General features: G+C 49.7%; 1 protein-coding gene across 6 annotated transcripts in view; it reads right to left on the minus strand.

Moving 5' to 3' along the window:
* The window catches only part of DHX30 (DExH-box helicase 30), a 29,086-nt gene that overhangs the window by 7,578 nt on the left and 4,564 nt on the right, over positions 1-16,944 (minus strand). For 2 of the 6 annotated variants that reach the window (XM_027038608.2, XM_053219495.1), the window contains 4 exons: positions 12,276-12,371; positions 5,764-5,894; positions 5,014-5,124; positions 473-774 (listed from right to left, as the gene is read on the minus strand). In XM_027038608.2, coding sequence (XP_026894409.1) covers positions 473-774; positions 5,014-5,124; positions 5,764-5,894; positions 12,276-12,371 — 640 coding nt within the window. Of the gene's footprint in view, positions 1-472; positions 775-5,013; positions 5,125-5,283; positions 5,445-5,763; positions 5,895-7,638; positions 8,539-11,130; positions 11,160-12,275; positions 12,372-16,944 lie in introns of those variants that run through there. The other 4 variants (XM_027038605.2, XM_027038604.2, XM_053219496.1 and 1 more) reach the window with 4 other exon arrangements.

Genomic DNA, 16,944 nt, shown 5'->3' on the forward strand with positions numbered 1-16,944 from the left:
AAAAGCTCTATCTCTTCCCAGGCCAATTTCCCCTCAGGCTCTGAGGCCCACGGGGGTAGGACACTGCAGTGGTGCAACAGGTAGCAAGGAGGCATGGAAAAGACGGCAGGCCAAGCATCTTCACTCAGCATGTGATCCTCTCAGAAACACAGCATGACTGACGCTCCCTCAGTTTCCCCAAACGGATAATTGAGGACAGGGGGCAGGGGCCCAGGGGCAGAGTAGTGGCTGGGACTTGGAGGGACCCAAGTGTGAGCTGGACGGAGGGTCCACGCTGCCGTTTTGCATGAGCCCAGCCACGCCGTACAAGACCGCTTTCCCCAGGAACGGCAGATGTACCAATGAACAATGGGACTCACAGGCTGAGGTGTAGCAGGGGCCCTCCCATCTCCGAGAAGGCTCCCAGGGAACATCTCCCATCCCCACGTCAAGGCGCAGCCAGCTTCCCTGCATCCCCCACGTCCAGCTCTACCTCGAGTCCCTGAGTGGGGTGTGGGAGTCCTGCTGGGCCATGGACAGGAAGTCGGTAACATCAATGGTCCCCTCTTCTAGCTCTTCCTCCTCATCCTCCTCTTCCTCCCGGCCCAAGGAGCGGGACAGGCCCCCAGGTCCCCCTGGCCGGATGCTCTCGGGATTCAGCTGCCGCCAGGAAGTAGGTGGCATGGTGGGTTCTGGGCGCCACCAGCTGTCAGCCGGAGAGCCAAAGCGATCGGCTAGCACACGATACTTGGCTGCATCAAACAGCTCGTTTCGGGGACCCAGCAGGCCCCAGCCCTGGGGGGTGGGGGCAAAAGGCATGTCGTGAGGGTCCATTCTCACACCTCAGTCCGCCCAGAACCTACTCCCTTACACTAAAAGTCCCCTATGCAGGAGCCAAGCCCCTTTGTACCTGTCTGCCTGCTTCAGCCCCAGGTCTAGGACTCGACATCAAGAGAGCCCTTAACATGTCCAGCACTGAGGGTGCCTGGGTGGCTCAGTCAGTTAAGCGTCTGACTCTTGGTTTCAGCTCAGGTCATGATCTCATAGTTCATGTGTTTGAGCCCCCATGCCAGGCTCTGTGCCAACAGTGCAGAACCTGCTTGAAATTCTCTCTCTCCCTCTCTGACTATCCTCCACTTGTTCTCTCAAAATAAATAAATACACTTAAAAAAAAAAAAAAAAGTCTAGCTCTGAAGGGGTGCCTGAGTGGCTTAGCTGATTCAGCATCCAATGACTTGATTTTGGCTCAGGTCAAATCAAAATCTCATGGTTTGGGAATCCGAGCCTTGAGTCAAACTCTATGCTATCAGAGCCGAGCCTGTTTGGGATTCTGTCTCTCCCTCTCTCTGCACCCCCCTCCCCTTAAGATAAACAAACAAGTCTAGCTCTGACGCATGAAAAAGACAAAGTAAGCTCTTACACCTATTAAACAAAAAACTGAAGGGAGAAAAAACCCCCAGGGAATGGGGAAGCAGATGCATTCACAAAGTGATCCAAAAAGCTTCAGTGAATATAGCAGTTAGGGAAAATGGAGCCCACACCAGAAAACAGATCTATCCCTGACATAAGAATCCTACGCTAAGAATGTATTCTAGAAATAACCTGGGATGCTTATAAAGCCATTCATGCAAAACCCATTATTTTGAAATATAGCTTTATTCTTTTCTAGACAGAGTACCAAATAAAACATGCTGACTCTCTAGCACATACGAAGCAACACGCTGGTTACCCTGAGCACCATTAGAAGAGATGAAACCTGGTCCCTGCCCCCAAGAAACAGAATCCACGAGGCAGAACAGAAATGCAGATGACCAGGGTCTAAGGAACCACAAAGTGAGAAGCTAGATGAACACAGTTAACAGAATTCCAATCAAAGTCTGGATAAGCTTCTTGCACGCTTGACAAGCACACACTGTCACCTCTGTGTTGCTGGCAACTGGCACCAAGCACAAGAGCAATGCTCGATGATCTGGTTTGGGGGGGAAGGAAAGAGCCAAGGGACGTGAGTATAGATACTGGGGAACGAAAAGGCTGGGTGCCGCAGAGCACATAAAGGACTCCTATAACAACAAAAACACTCTGATTAAACAACAGGCAAAGAACTTCAACAGGCATTTCTCCAAAAAAGGTAGACAAACGGTCAACAGCACAAGCAAAGCATTCTCAAAAACTACAGCTCTCTGCAGCATGGCATAAAATGATACCTACAGGCACAAATCCTCAAAATGTGCTCCCTCCTGATCAAGGTACATTTGGGGGAAGAATTCCCCCAGAGAAGCAATCACTGTATTTTTGACTGTGGAACTTAGTTTTCCACAAACTCCTCGTCAGCGTGGTTTCATATTGCTCTAGGGCATTTGCAACATTTTTAACTTCATCCGGTCAAAAAGAGTGTATGAAAGCAGTCCCTTCCCTTCCCCCAGTAACTTCTCAGAAGGAGGCCCCACCTGGCCCAAGTGCAGCTCCCTATAATTTGTAGCTGTGCATTTCTCAAGGGGAAGACATACAAAGGATACGGTGAGAGAATATGCTTATGGCAGCTGTGAAGAGCCGACATACCGCTCTTCTGACAGGGACAACAACTGGAGATGGAAAAACAAACACTGCCTTTTGCTGCATTCTGTCCTTTTTAGCTAACCTATATGATATTTTACACACTGGGAAAACAGTGTGCGGTTAACACAAATTTAAGAATTTACCTTAAAAAAAAAAAAAGAGAGAGACAGAGAGAAAAGGTGATTAACATCAGTACTCATTAGGGAAATGCAAACCAAAACCATGAGATACCACCTTGCACCCATTAGGGAAAACAACAGACAGTGCTGGTAAAGATGAGGAGAGACTGGAGTCCTCGTGCGCCGCTGGTGGGAATGTGACATGTTACGGCTACCGTGAAGACAGTATGGCACTTCCTCCACCTGGACTACCATACTACACAGCATGCCATGCTACATGCTACACACATACCATATTACCATACCACCGTACGATCCAGCAACTGAAAGCCACGTCCCGAAGAGATTATTTGGACACTCATGTTCACAGAAGCATTATTCACAATAACCGAAAGGTGGAAACAACCAGAGAGGCCCTTTGATGGATAAATGAATACACAGAGTCTGGTATATCCCTCCGATGGAGTATTATGCAGCCTTAAACAGGAGGGGATTCTGACACAGGCTGCACGGACGGGCCTTGAGCTCACTATGCGAACTACGACAAGCCAGTCACAGAGACAAATACCGTACGATTCCACTGGTGTGAGGATATGAAGTCTCTGATGGAGTCACATTCACAGAAACAGGCAGTAGAATGGTGGCTGACAGGGGCTGAGGGGGCAAGGAACAGGCGTTTATTGTTCAATGAGTATGGAGTTTCAGTTTTACAAGGCGACAAAGTTCTGGAGATTGGCTGCATGAGGTTTAATACTACCAGAGTGTTCACTAAAAAACAGTCCAGACAGTACATTTTATATTTTGTGTAACTTACCACAATTCAACAAACGTATATGCAAAAAAGAGGCTATGAGCTGAGCGTAGATCGGGAACAGAGAAAGGGCTGTGAGGAGAGAAACGTGACCATGACTTGCTGCATATAGGCTGCCTTCAACATCCAGAGAAGGATTTCTCACCCTCAGCATTACTGACATCTGGGGCCAGGTAATTCTGTTGTGGGGGCCATGCTGTGCATCCCCGGCTTCATGCCAGTAGCACTCCTCCGGTTGTGGCCACCAAAAATGTCTCCACACATTCCCAAATGTCCACGGCAGTCAAAATCACCCTCCCCGCAGGAGAGATTCCTGGAGGTAGAGCTGCTTGGAGAGATGGAGGTGCCTGAGAAATTTGGCAATGAGGCTGGCTGAACCTCTAAGAGACAAGCTTTCCCCCAGGAAGAAGGGACAGAGAAAGAAGAAATGTTCACAGAGGGTAGGAAAGGAAGAGGAGCCTGTAGTGACCCAGAGAGGAGGAGAGGGAGAAGTAATCCAGGGGCTGAGGAAGCTATGCCCGAAACATTCAAGCAAAGCGAGAACTGTGAAAGGCTGGCCTGGCAGAGCACTGTTCCAGTCCATCAACAATCGCCTGGTGACCACTGCTATTTGTCACGCGCTATGGGGAAAAGGCAACCAGCAAACAGGACAAGGGCCACAACAATGCAGTGGAAAAAATGCAAGCCATGGGCACAGAAAGCTGTGTGCTTTCTGGAAACCATGGGAGCAGGGCCGGCGGGAGGGATCAGGACACTGAAGTATGCGTGAAGCCCACTGAAAAGACTCAAGAGGAAGGATCCGAAAATTAAATGAAAGGACGGGAGAGGGGATGGAGAAGACACAGAAAGGGGATAGAGAAAAGAGAAGGGTGGTGTGGGGGGCCAAGGCTGGGAAGAGGGCCTTTCCTCCTCAGATGCAGGAAGGAAGGAGGGATGGCAAAGGCCTAGGGATTCAGTGGGAGAGAATCTGAAGGAATATGCATCCTACAGCTTTGTCCTCACTGGAGCAGAAATGAAGACTGAGGAGCCTAAGGAAGAGCAATGGTTGGTGCAGCCACAGAGGAATCCAAGTAGGGATGGACAGAAAGGCTGGCAGGCAACACTGAAAGTCTAGTTAAATACCAGGTAACCGAGAACCTAAAAGCGGCCCATGCCCGACCACCAGGAAGTGAGGGTAGCAACAACCATGCTTCCATTACAAGTAAGAGAGAATTGTGTGGGTGCAGCGAAAACACACACGAAATAACGCAAAGTATAGCTCTGGTGCTGTACAAAGGGAGTATTTTTCATAAAGAGTTCTCCGGTGTTTTCTGAAACCACAGGAGGTAGGTAACCACAGAGGCAAAAAAAACAAACCAAACCAGCAAATATTCCCTTGCTGGCTGCGTAGCAAGGAAAGAACCACAAGGTGGGAAGGACGGGTGAGTGAGTGAACACTGTCAGCTTCCACCTACATGCACGTGGCACCAGAAAGACCATCAGAGCCAGGGGCAAGGAATTTCCCAGGGTGGATGGAGGTCTGCCTGGCTTTTGCTAGGGAAGGGTCACCTTGAACAGCTGGCAGGCCGCGGCCGCAGCCTGTCGCTCAGCGTCGATCTTCTTGCTGCCATAGCCTTCTACCTCCACGCTCTTGGGCCACTTTATGTGGAGGGTGACTTTCTGGGAAAGAGAAGAGAGAATGAGGATGGTCGCCTTTCCAGACTGCAGAGCTACTGTAAATCACACGGAGTGCGAACGGCACAGCTGTGGGCCTGCGGGCAGCAGAGCCGAGTGCAGGCAGCACCCCACACCCATGGCTAAACCCCGTGAGGCTCTAACCTTCCCGTCCTCAAGCCGTTCATCCCACCTCAAGATGTTTGGCTTCTTCAAAGTGCCATGTTCTAGCCAGAGAGCAAGGTGGGACCCATCTTTATTGTTAAAAATCTTCATTCAGAATGGTTTGCCTGCATGCTTCTGTGGGTCCCAGGACCTACAAGACTCTAGGAACAGGAATTTTTATCAACTCTAACCCTCTGCAGTCCCAGTTAGTCAACAGGGGACCAAAACCAGGGATCAGTACAGAGGCCTGACACACACAAGATGAGAACAGACTCCTCGCCTCACCTGCCCTGAGTTCCCCCTTCTCTAAACCAGGCTCTTTTTCAAACCTAGCTTTGCTTTGAGATTCTCTGCTGACCATGTACAATTTGCAAAACCCACTCTATGGCCTCCTTGACAAAGAAACCTGAGGGAGAAGACGGCAGCCAGCCTCCTTCCTGAGAGTCAGACCAACACGTCTCCCAACCACCAGTGAGTTACCTTTTTCTTCGGTCCATTCGTGTGCACGTAGACCAATTTGTCTTTTGCATGTGAGATGCCGAGGGCTCTTCCAATTACACTGTTGAGAAGGTTTTTGGGCTGTGGGAACTCTTTTAATAGGTCCCTAGAAGCTAAGAAAATAAGAACAAAAGCATTATAGTTTTTTTTCTTTTAAAAAACCCATGGGGTACGTATCAGGACAACCCTGGGCTGGATACTGAGGATGTTGGCTTGTGACCCCAAACCACCCGGGAGCATCTTGGAGAAGGAGGAACAGCTTCATGGTTTTCAGGGACAGTGCGTGACCAGACCCACTTGCACAACCGTTTCCAGAAGAAAGACCAGTGAGCCACACACCACAGAGGAGAACCAGCCAGCATCCTCTTCCCCACAAGCTCCTGATTTAACATATCAGCTACAGAAGCCTAGGTGGCAACACATCCCCCTCGTCTGATGTCTCAAAGAAGGTACCGAACAAAAAACGAAACAAAAATCCACCACACACACAAACTGGAGATAAGACAATGCGAGGCCCCTCCTAAAACAAAAGACACACAAAGTCTGAACACCAGGCCCCAGCCCTCAACTGTACCTCGGCACCCTGCGAAAGGCCTCTAAGAGCCAGATTATGTGTAGGGATATTGATCAGAGGTCTCCACAACCAAGACCTCTACATAAGCTATTCCTCCCCCAAGTTCACTGGAGTCAAGTGGAGTCAGGATGCAGCAGGCATCATGAGAAGTACCTCGCTTGTTTTTCACTTGTACTTTGGATCAATCCCAGAGCGCAAATGGGTGAGATGTCCAACTAGAAGCAGCTTGTGCCAGACACCAGGCTTAGCTGGGAGTGGCTAAAATCAGAAGTAAGGGCCCCAAAGCACCAAAGTGGCCCTTCGAGAGATGCAGGGTCAGAGACTGGCAGAGGTGACAGGAAGCCTTCTCGTTCTCCACCCACAGTCTCTGGTGTTATATTCAGCTTTAAACCAGCCCCCAAAAGAAACTTTGTTCATGTGCACCTGCATGCATCAGTCATAAATCACCTAGGGACAGTTTTCAGAGCAAGTGGCCACCCTGATCCTCATCAGACACTTAGGAATGGTGGTGATGTTGGGGAAGCCACCGTATTTTGACAAAGCTCCTCCAGGAGTTCTGACGTAATTCTATTCCTGAGCTGAGACTGTTTCCTTGCAGCAGATGACTGTGACAACTGGCCATGAGGGAGAATTCTGCCTGACCCTGCATCCCTCTAAAGAACTTATAAAGCAACTGAGATTCAAGCGTTCAGACCGCTATTTAAATAGGCTCAAAGGGGTTCCCACAGAGGGACCCAAAGTTAAGAGGCCCGCCAGACCCCCAGGCACAACAGATGCGCACTGGTGCCCCCTCCAGCTCTACAGGGCCGGAGGAGGCTGGCTCTCTCTATCCATCGCTGCTAGGCAGGGATGCTCTCACCAGTCTCATTCCTGGGCTATTCAGGAGACACAGCGATGGGAATCGTTCGGTCTCTACCTCAGGTCCTCAAGTACCAAGTGTATTTTGGGTTCTTTCTCACACTGGTGAGCGTGTGCTTACCCTCGATGTTCCAACCCTTGACCACCCATTCGGGCGAGAGACGGACGTTCTCCTGTTTTTCCCCGCGCCCTCGAGGTACCGCGCCTCTCACCTATTCTTGCCAGGTGCAGGCGCTCCAATCCCCGAACCTCCCCGCCGGGGGTCCGTTTGGGCCTGTGCCACACTGAGCTTTACAACAGCAGCACTGCGGCCCGCCGACGGCCGGCGGTCTCGGCCCCTAGCGGAGAGGGGCCCCGGCCCGCGCCCCCAGCTCTGCAAGCCCCGGGAGCCAAGGGCGTCGCGGCCCGACCGCCCCCGCCCTCACCGTTCACCATGCTTCCGTCGCCTTCCCCGGGCCCGCTGGGGGCCACCCCTGCCTCGGCCTCGGCGGCCTCCTTCGTGTGATCGGGGCGGGCGCAGCCTGACGACAGGCCGCGTGAGCGTCCCTGTCGCCCGGCGGCGCGGGGACCCGGCGGTCGCAGGCGCGGAGCGACGCCGGCAGCCAGCGCCATGAACCTCCTGGCGGCCGCCATCGCTCTCCCGCCGGCCCCCGCGGGCGCGGAGCCCTGCAGGGATGGGGCGGGAGGGTGGGAGCAGCGACCCGAACGCCCCCTGGCGGCCGGGAGGACCGGCGGTGGGGGCCGGCGGAGGCGTTCTCGGAGCCCGCGCTCCCCGCCCACTCAGCCGGAGCCTCCCGCGCCCCACGGGCTCATCACCTCGTGGGCAGCCTGGGACCGCTGGCACCCAGGTGAATTCACTCTCCCGGCAAACGCAAACGCACAGGCTCGTTGTCTGAATCGGGGGCAGAGAGACGTAAGGGGGCTTTTTGGGAAAAGTTCAGGCCTTAGCTCAACGTCCATCCAAGGAGATGAACTCCCAAGTTCCTTCTAGGTCCCGCCCACTGCTCATAAATACCTCTCACGTGCCCTGACAAACTGGCTTGCACTCCAGACCTAAGAGTGAGGATAACTGCGAAACCAGGGCACCCCCATCTCATTTAATGGCTTACAAAGTAACCCTGATGGAGAATCCGCATCCAGGACAGGCAAGACCGCTTGAACATAAAACCAGTTTTAATCCCAGGGCTGGAGTCAAAGTGAAAAATACCAGACTTGGAAAACGTGGCCAAGAACTGAGATGGTCCAGCAGTGCGAGTCTGAGGCTGCTGTTTTTTTACTTGTTTGAAAGCCAAATGGAATTCTGTTTCCAAACTACAATGCCTGGGTTCTAGCCAGGCTCGTTCCCCTTCTGCCTCGTATGGCACTGAGGAACAGAGATTTGGCTTGGCTAGGAATGACACAGAATCTGCATGTTGGGGCAGTGACAGTGACAGGGAGGGGCTTCGTTAGAGGTTGGCAGTGCAGCTGGGGATAAGCTGGAGGGCTGGGTTGGTTGGTTGGTTTGTTTGTTTTATAATTCTAGATCTGACTCTGATGACTCCTGGAGAGCTTGTGAAAACATTACTGGAAGCCACCCCCCCCCCGCCCCCTCCCCCCCCACACACCTGAAAGCAGGCCCTGGGCCCATCATGGTGCTTCATTCAGCAGGCCCTCAGTATAGCACTCTGACAGCCACTTAGGCTGAGGTGAGAATGCTATGATTTCTTGGATCTGCTCCCAAAGGGGCCAAAGTGGAGGGAGAGACACCCTGTTCAACCAGGGTGATAAGTGCATGGGTGGGCCAGGGGGGTGTTACTATACTATTTTATCTATTTCAAAAAACATATTTCAAACAGATGTTTGAAATTTTATGTTTAAAAAAAGCATCACGTGATACCAACCAACTAGTTGGTCCTCAGGGACCTTGTCCCCCTTTTCTATTTCACTTACTGCATCTGGGCTCTAATAGCTGGTATCACCTAGAGCAAATATTTCACTTCCACAAACCTCACTGCCTTTTGTAAAATGAGGGTAACCCTTATACTAGCTCTTGAAAACCTTCTGGTTTTGTGATCTTCTCCCCTTTGGTCTAAAGCAGAGGCTGCAAAACTACAGTCTGCAGATCAAATCCACCCACTGCCTATTTTTATAAATAAAGTTTCATTGGAACATAGCCATGCTCATTTGTTTATGTATTATCTATCACTGCTTTTGCATTATAACAGCCGAGTTGAGGAGCTGCAAGACAAACCATATGACCCACAAAGCCTCGAATATGTGTTTTCCAACCCTTAAAGAAAGTTTGCCGACTCCTGCCTTAGAGAATCTTGAAGAAAGTTAGAAGGGCTCAGGTATGCCCTCTTGCTTTCCACCAAAATTAAAGACTTCTCCTCCACTCTCCATTCTTTGGGGAGTGACTCCTTTGCCTGTGAAAAGGAAGAAACTTTTGAAAAAAGACGTTTCACTGGCTCAGGGATCTCGCTGTTCATTTCTGAATCAAGCATGACATCTGGTACTAAATATGCTAAACAACATCTGGCAGTGTGGAATTAAAGTGTAAAGGATCTGCTGAATACACAGGAGGATGTTTTAGGACCCTAAACTTCAGAAGCCCCAGGAAAAAGCAATTACGGGGAAGCCCAAGGGGCACCTCGGTGGCTCAGTCAGTTAAGCGTCTGACTTCAGCTCAGGTCGTGATCTCACTGTCTGTGGGTTCGAGCCCCGCGTTGGGCTCTGTGCTGACAGCACAGAGCCTGGAGCCTGCTTCGGATTCTGTGTCTCCCTCTCTCTCTGCCCCTCCCCAGCTCATGCTCTGTCTCTCTCTCTCTCAAAAATAAACATTAAAAAAAAAAAAAAAAAAAAAGAGGAAGCCCAAGATAGTCCAGACTTCGGGCAGACCGGAGAACTTCTGGAGAGAAAGTGAGAAGGAGCGTCTCAGCCAACATTTGGTCAATGGACTCAACCACAGATTTTGTGGATGATCAAAATGGCAAGAAATGGTCCCCTTGGCTGGCAACAAGAAAGGCAAAGGTAGATACAGGAGCCAGGTGGCCACCCTGACCACACTACCCATCCTCACAGCTTTTCTGTCCATATATGTAAAGCCACACAGGGTCCCTCAAGGTAAATCTATCGCACCAAGAAGAGGGGACACATTTGAATGAGGGAATGAACAGGAAGGACTAGTCCTGTGGCCCCAGGATCCTGCCAGAAGGGGTGTTATCCCTTGTTACTTTCCAGTGCTCTATGTCTCACAGCCGGGTAGGTGGGAAAGACTGGCAGAAGAGGCTCTTAAATTCTTCCCCCTTTACGAAAGAGGCCTTGGTAAGAGGTTGGCAGCAGAGTGGGGGTAGACCGCGAAAGGAGGTGATAGCTTTTTCCAATTCCAAATTTGACCCTGATGGGACCAAACCTATTCAAGTGGCCACCATTTCTGAGTGCTGTTTTCCTATCTGAACACCAGAGAGACCATTTCTGCCACACACTTCCTTCTTAAAGGCAGAGGCACCAGTGAGGCCTCCAGGGAATCAGAAACATGGCAGAAAGGTCCAACAGTCAGGGGTGGACTAAGAGGTCTGTTGCCTCTGGGATGAAGAAATGGAGGCAAGAAACTTTTTTAGGGAGAGAGGGAAAGAAACAGAGAGAGAGAGAGAGAGAGAGAGAAGGGAGGCAAAGATACATACACCCACAGATGCCTTCTGGAGGCGCAGCTGTGAGGAGACAATCGGGCTCAGGGGGTCTGTGCTCCTCCAGGGAAGACAGTGCAGGGACTGTCCCCTACCAGGAGCAGCTGCCTCCCTTTCCCCACCCCCACCAAGCACAGCAGCCTTCTCTGCATGTGCTCAAGGAGGCACTGCCTAGTCATGCGGCCTGGTTCATCCCACCTAACCATCTTTAAGCTTAGCCACAGCACATCTGACACTCTCAAAGCCACTCACCTGCCATGTTGGAAATGTTAACGTTCAGCCTTTTCGAGTTACAGGGCATTTTAAGAAAGAAAAAAAAAAGGGCAATCAACTCTTGTTTTGGTAATGGTAGGGGGGTGGCATTTCTCTAATATCTAAGTCAAATGGCCAAGGGTGCTGGAAATATTTATTTCTATGCTGCTGTGTGGAGTCAGGGCCACTGCAACAGGAGGGCATCACATGTGGAAACTGCATGGGAATAGGGCAGCAGCATGTGCTGTGCAAACTGAGGTGCCCTGTGTTCCCCGACCCTTCCTGAGCTCCTGACCTTCAAAGCACTTTACAGACAGAATCTAAAGTGGAATGCTGTCTCCACATGAGGCAAAGACTCTGTGATCTAAATTAGCGTTCTTCCACTAGGCAGCTGGGGTAGGGGTGTGAACAGGCAGCCAATGGGGCAGAGAGGGGCAGCTGTCAGGACAAGCAAGAAGCCACCAAGAGCACTGGTCTTAGCAGACCTGGAAAAGAGCTAAGTCTGAGGGAAGAGAGGAGACGCTCACAGGCAGAGATGCTTCCCTGGGTCCTATTCCTGGCCCATCCCTGGGTTCCAGTGGAACCTGAGGTGAGTTATCACCTGTCTGGGTGCTCTGACATTCTCCCCAATCAAAGGGAGAGCCTACCCTGCCACACAGACTAAAAAAAACATTTTAATGTCAGTAAAGTGCTTTGAGGAATGGGGGGTGATAGAAGGGGATCTTCCAGGCATCCCCAAAGCCTCCAAGATGGAGGACACTGGGCCTGGCTAGGGCTTTCTGTTCTGGCCCTGCTACAAGCACCCTGCCCTTTCTAAACCACCTTAGCCAGGGACTGCCTAGAAGATCCAAGCCCTGCAGATTCTCCACACGAGTGCTGAACACCCAGACTGAGCCTAGGCTTTATGCCTGGTCACACAAGGAGGCCTGATGAGACCATAGGGTCTAAGCCACGTGGCCAAGGATCATGAAATAACCCAGACCTCTCCAAATGATCTCTCCCCTGAGGGTTCCAACAGCTCCACTAGCCCCACTTCTCACTTGGTCTCCAGAGGACCATGACCCTGATACCTGGGCTCCCACTACCACCCACCTCCCCACAGACCCTGGACCAAGTTGATGCTGGAGGCAAGGCTCCTCCCTTACCTCGAGAGATGGTCCCTCCAGGGGCAGGGTTGACACACATGGGTGGAAGGCGGGGTGGGGGAAGTTTGCACTGACGCTGCCTGTGCTGGGCCCGATCTGGGGAAAGAGAGAGGGCATCAGGGTGACATGTTCTCACCCCTCCCAGTTACAGACCCCTGAACGCTCACTCCAGAGCATCTATAAGGAGCTCTGGGCAGCAGGGCTGCTGGACGGTTTGTTGAGCCAGTCACAGGTTCTGAGAAACAGTGCCACCAATTCCACACAGAAGGAAGGCAATTGTTTTATATGGATGTGATATAGTATAGCTTTGTAGAGATCCCTTCCTGACTCTCAAAAGAGCCCTCAACTCTCCCTGTTTGCAAAGCCACCTTATGTGATTTCAATACCCATCCCACATCATCCTCTATAGTCTTGAATTATGAGGATGAGACAGGAAAACAAGTAAAAACTGAAAAATCATGGTACCGTGTAAATCCCCATATCTGTCATCCACTTACGGTAGCTCTCCCTGTATCTGCTGTGGGTTCCCAGATGACCACGTTAGCTACCAGATCTCAAATTATTCTTTCCCTCTAAGAAATGGGCAAGAGAAGGACCAAATGACTGCTGGGGTCCTCCCTGAAAGCCAAGACCAGACCCACACTTACCAGTCTTCTCCCTCTTTCTAAAAGTTAATGACTTGCCACTCCAAACACTTTCATTCATTTGCAGATTAAATACTACTTGTAGGTCAGTGGCCTACAAAGCACATTTTTAAGTTCCAAAACTTTGATATACATGAACATCACTGTCCCGTGGGAAGGTGGGCATGTATGGGTAAGTAAGGCTCCATGTGTTTAACATCACCTACATGGTGACAACACCAGAGAATCACTGGGTCTGGGGGAAAGGGTGCATGAGTTCTCTGCTTTCTTTGCCCCACTAATTTCAGTACACTAAATGGAGCAGGAGAGGAGCAGAGAGAGACAGCCACACACACTACATGCTTAAGCAGCAGTCTATTCTGCTACCGTGATACCCATTTCCATAATGCAAATTGGCTTGTACACAGTTGGTACATAGGGGAATGATAACAGTAAAACAGGAGAACACTTGGTTCGAATGTTGAGTTTCCTAAGGCAAGGGGACTGAAATAGCAGAGGTAGAATTATAATCTAGAGCAGGAAAACAAAAGACCCTTCCAACTGTATTTTTTAAAAATTAAAATGGAGTGCCTATAGGGAATCGAGGTGATGGACAGATGGGTGTTCACTATACAATGACTTCAACATTTCAGTAGTTTTGAAAATTTCCATAATAAAATGTTGGAGGGAAAAGCAAGTACCTGCACTGAGGTCCTCCTCCCCCACACTGCCACCTGCACACACTCCTTAGTGGCAGCCCCACGGGCTCACAGCTCCACTGCCACCTGCACGGCCTCAGCATCTGCCAGCTCTTCCCGTTAGAATGCACTTTGCACATTTTTAGCATCACGTTGAGCTGCCTGCCTCGGCAGTCCAAAGCATCTTCCCAGGTGCCAGGGACTGCTGCTTTCACACTCTGGCCATAAACTTGCAGCTGTATTATTGCCTCAACTCTGTCTTTCCCACAAGCCCTCTTATAGTATCAGAGGTGCGTGATTTTGCAGAAAACACACACCCAGGGTTACAGCAGAAATGCCTGTAGGGTATTCTGGAACAAAGTATCTAGGATCAAGGTTTATCTTGAAACTAAGGTGGAAAATGACCAGCTCAACCTCTCCAGTCCTGTTTGAGCAGGATTCTCATTCATATCCAGGGAGGCTGGATTGAAAACAAACAAACAAAAAGAATAAATGATTTGATGATTATTTGTTTCATTAAGCATTTTCAGTAATGGGGGGGTGTTATAATCCTACAACATCACTGGGCCCTCTTCTGACTGTGGAGCTGGAGGAAAATTGCACATTCTTGCTGTTGATCTAGTGTTTTTCAAAGGTTTGTGCCGCCTGTAAAAGACTCAGCTTGTTCTTTGAGGCCTGATTCTGATGGCATTACTGCTGACAGACAAGAAACTTGTGTTGGGATGTTGGCAAAGACAGTAACAGGCCACTTACCAGGCACACACGCACACTAGTTGGGAGGCATTGGCAGCTCTGTTGAATTACATAAGAGAAAAGACGGTAACCACAGACCCAGGGGGCCACTGTCCACAGTGCTGCAGGGAACTGCTATGGCTACTGCCTTCGGATCCATCAAATGACCTATCCCACTGAGACTGTAAGCTCCCGAGTACAAGAAAACATCATTGACACATAGCTGTCTCCGCTCTAGCGTCTCGTACATAGGTGATCAATCGTGCAGCCACACAGCACACCGCATGCTGAGGCCAGGCTGTCACTCTCCTGCAAAACACCGGCTACAGGGACGCCTGGTGGTTCCCTCAGTTAAGTATCCGACTTCAGCTCAGGTCATGATCTCATGGTGTGTGAGCTTGAGCCCCGTGTCAGACTCTGTGCTGACAGCTCAGAGCCTCGAGCCTGCTTCGGATTCTGTGTCTCCTTCTTTCTCTGCCCCTCCCCCACTCACACACTGTCTCTCTGTCTCTCTCTCAAAAATAAACATAGAAAAAATTAAATAAAAATTAAACAAACAAACAAAAAACACCGGCTACAGAGCTGCACCTCAAATAGATCAATCTATTCACATGTATCAAGGGCCTGCCAACTCAAGACTGAGGGCTAGGGACAGATCACACCCAAGTGCTTTTCTTATATTATCCCTAATCTTCATTATACCTCTGAAGATAGAGGCTGAGAAACAGGATCAGGGAGTTTCCACCTTGCTAGTGTGAGTGGGGACCAGATTCGAACCCCAGCCGGTCTGACCCAAGCTTTCCACTATGTGACGTTTCCCTTCAAGATTCGTGACACCTTATGGAGCTAATAATCTCATCATGAGGAGCAAAGAAACATAAAAACTCCGTGAGAGATAAAGAACAGTCCTACACAACAAGAAAAATGCCACAAGGCCACACATGACCAGTTGTCAAGGTTATGGTGCAAACCACAAGTGATACCAGCCTTCAGAAGACAGGAAAGAGCAGTCAGCCTTATAGTCAGAAAAGAAAAGGTACGTTTGCCTGAAGGAAAATATTCAAGGCAGTAAACTTTCTGATTAATGGTTTACCCTGAGACCTTCAAGCATAAAATGGTTGTTGTTAAGAATATAACACTTACCTGTGTGGAAAGTAAGGTCCTAAATCAGACTATGTCTGATTATTACATCCTGAAGCTACTTAGTACCATGGCTTGTGAACTTACCAGGTGTCAGGCCCTGTTCTAAGCTCTTTACACGTATTAACTCATCTGATCCTTAAAACAACCCGACAAGGCAGGTACTATGATCCAACCCACTTACATCGTGAGGAAATGGAGGCATAGAGGCTCAAACACCTGCCTCCAGCCTTGGCCACCAACGGTGTAGAAGTGTGACATGAACCAGGCATCTGGCTCCAGAACTTTTGCTCAGTGAGGCTGTTGTCTCCCATGAAACTGAATGCTAACCGTGTCACCCCTGATGAAAAGCCTCTTGAACAAATCAATCCCCAGCCTAGAAAGAAAAATCACAAATGCTATACAGGAATTTTGCCCCCAAACTCTCTCACTCTCACCATCTCCCTATCATGGGGGAGTTAAGTAATGCAGAAAAAAGGAGGATTATGATTTCATGGGGCTCCTACCTCTTTACAAAATCAGTGCTGTCCATTCAGGCACTCTCACCATAAGAGAACTTATTTGCATCCAACTTTCACAAGTGGGTGGAACACGAAGCCCACTGATTAACCAGTAAACACAAGGCAATTGAGTGTACTTAATTTTCAGCTCAAAATGTGCTGTGCACACTAATCTCAAACCCAATGTTTCCCTTTTCAGATAGTTAACCAGCAAAACCAAGATGACTTTTTCATGCAATGAATTTTTTCATGCAATATGAAAACAGACAAGGTGGCTAAAAACAAACAGGGAGGCAAGAAGAGGCTGCTCTGAGCTCCGGTATATCCATCCCTCCTTCTGACCCCATTCAACAGGCAGCACTATGGCAAGGTTTTCCAGGCCTGTAGGAACATAAGTGGGAGAGGAGACACAATGGGGAGGACCTTTTTAATCAGCAGTTATGGAAGGCCTGTATGGTGTTCATTGATTTGTAAAATATACTAGACAGGTGCCTGGTGGTCAGCTTCCATAGAGGCGAAGGACTTTTACTCACTGTTCCCTTAAAGAAGAAAAGTCATGCTCCTAAGATATGCAAAGCTCCCTGGGGTATGGCCCTTGAAGACTTCACCAGCTACAGCACTTCCTGAAAGCAGGAATGAATGCTACCCTTCGGCCCAGCCATGGCTCAGTCCTGACACTGCTTATGCAACCCTTTTACCCAATCTGCTGGAGAGCACTGATTCCAAAACTTGCCAGCTTCTACAACCACTAATATAAAAATGACTCAATCCACTTCCACCAGCATTTATTGATACCTATCCTGTGCACAATGCTGTGCCAGGTACAACGGACGATGAAGGAGCCCAACAGGCCCTGGCTACAGGGAGCTTCTAATCTACGGATGCAAAGATTAATTCAGAATAGACTAAGCACAAGAAAATACAGATCTGGTGCTGAGGAAATCAGACAGAGGAGAGGTTGCATTTGGTTGACAGA

This window comes from Acinonyx jubatus, chromosome A2 (genome assembly GCF_027475565.1).
Source record: "Acinonyx jubatus isolate Ajub_Pintada_27869175 chromosome A2, VMU_Ajub_asm_v1.0, whole genome shotgun sequence".
In the NCBI taxonomy this organism is placed as follows: domain Eukaryota; kingdom Metazoa; phylum Chordata; class Mammalia; order Carnivora; family Felidae; genus Acinonyx; species Acinonyx jubatus.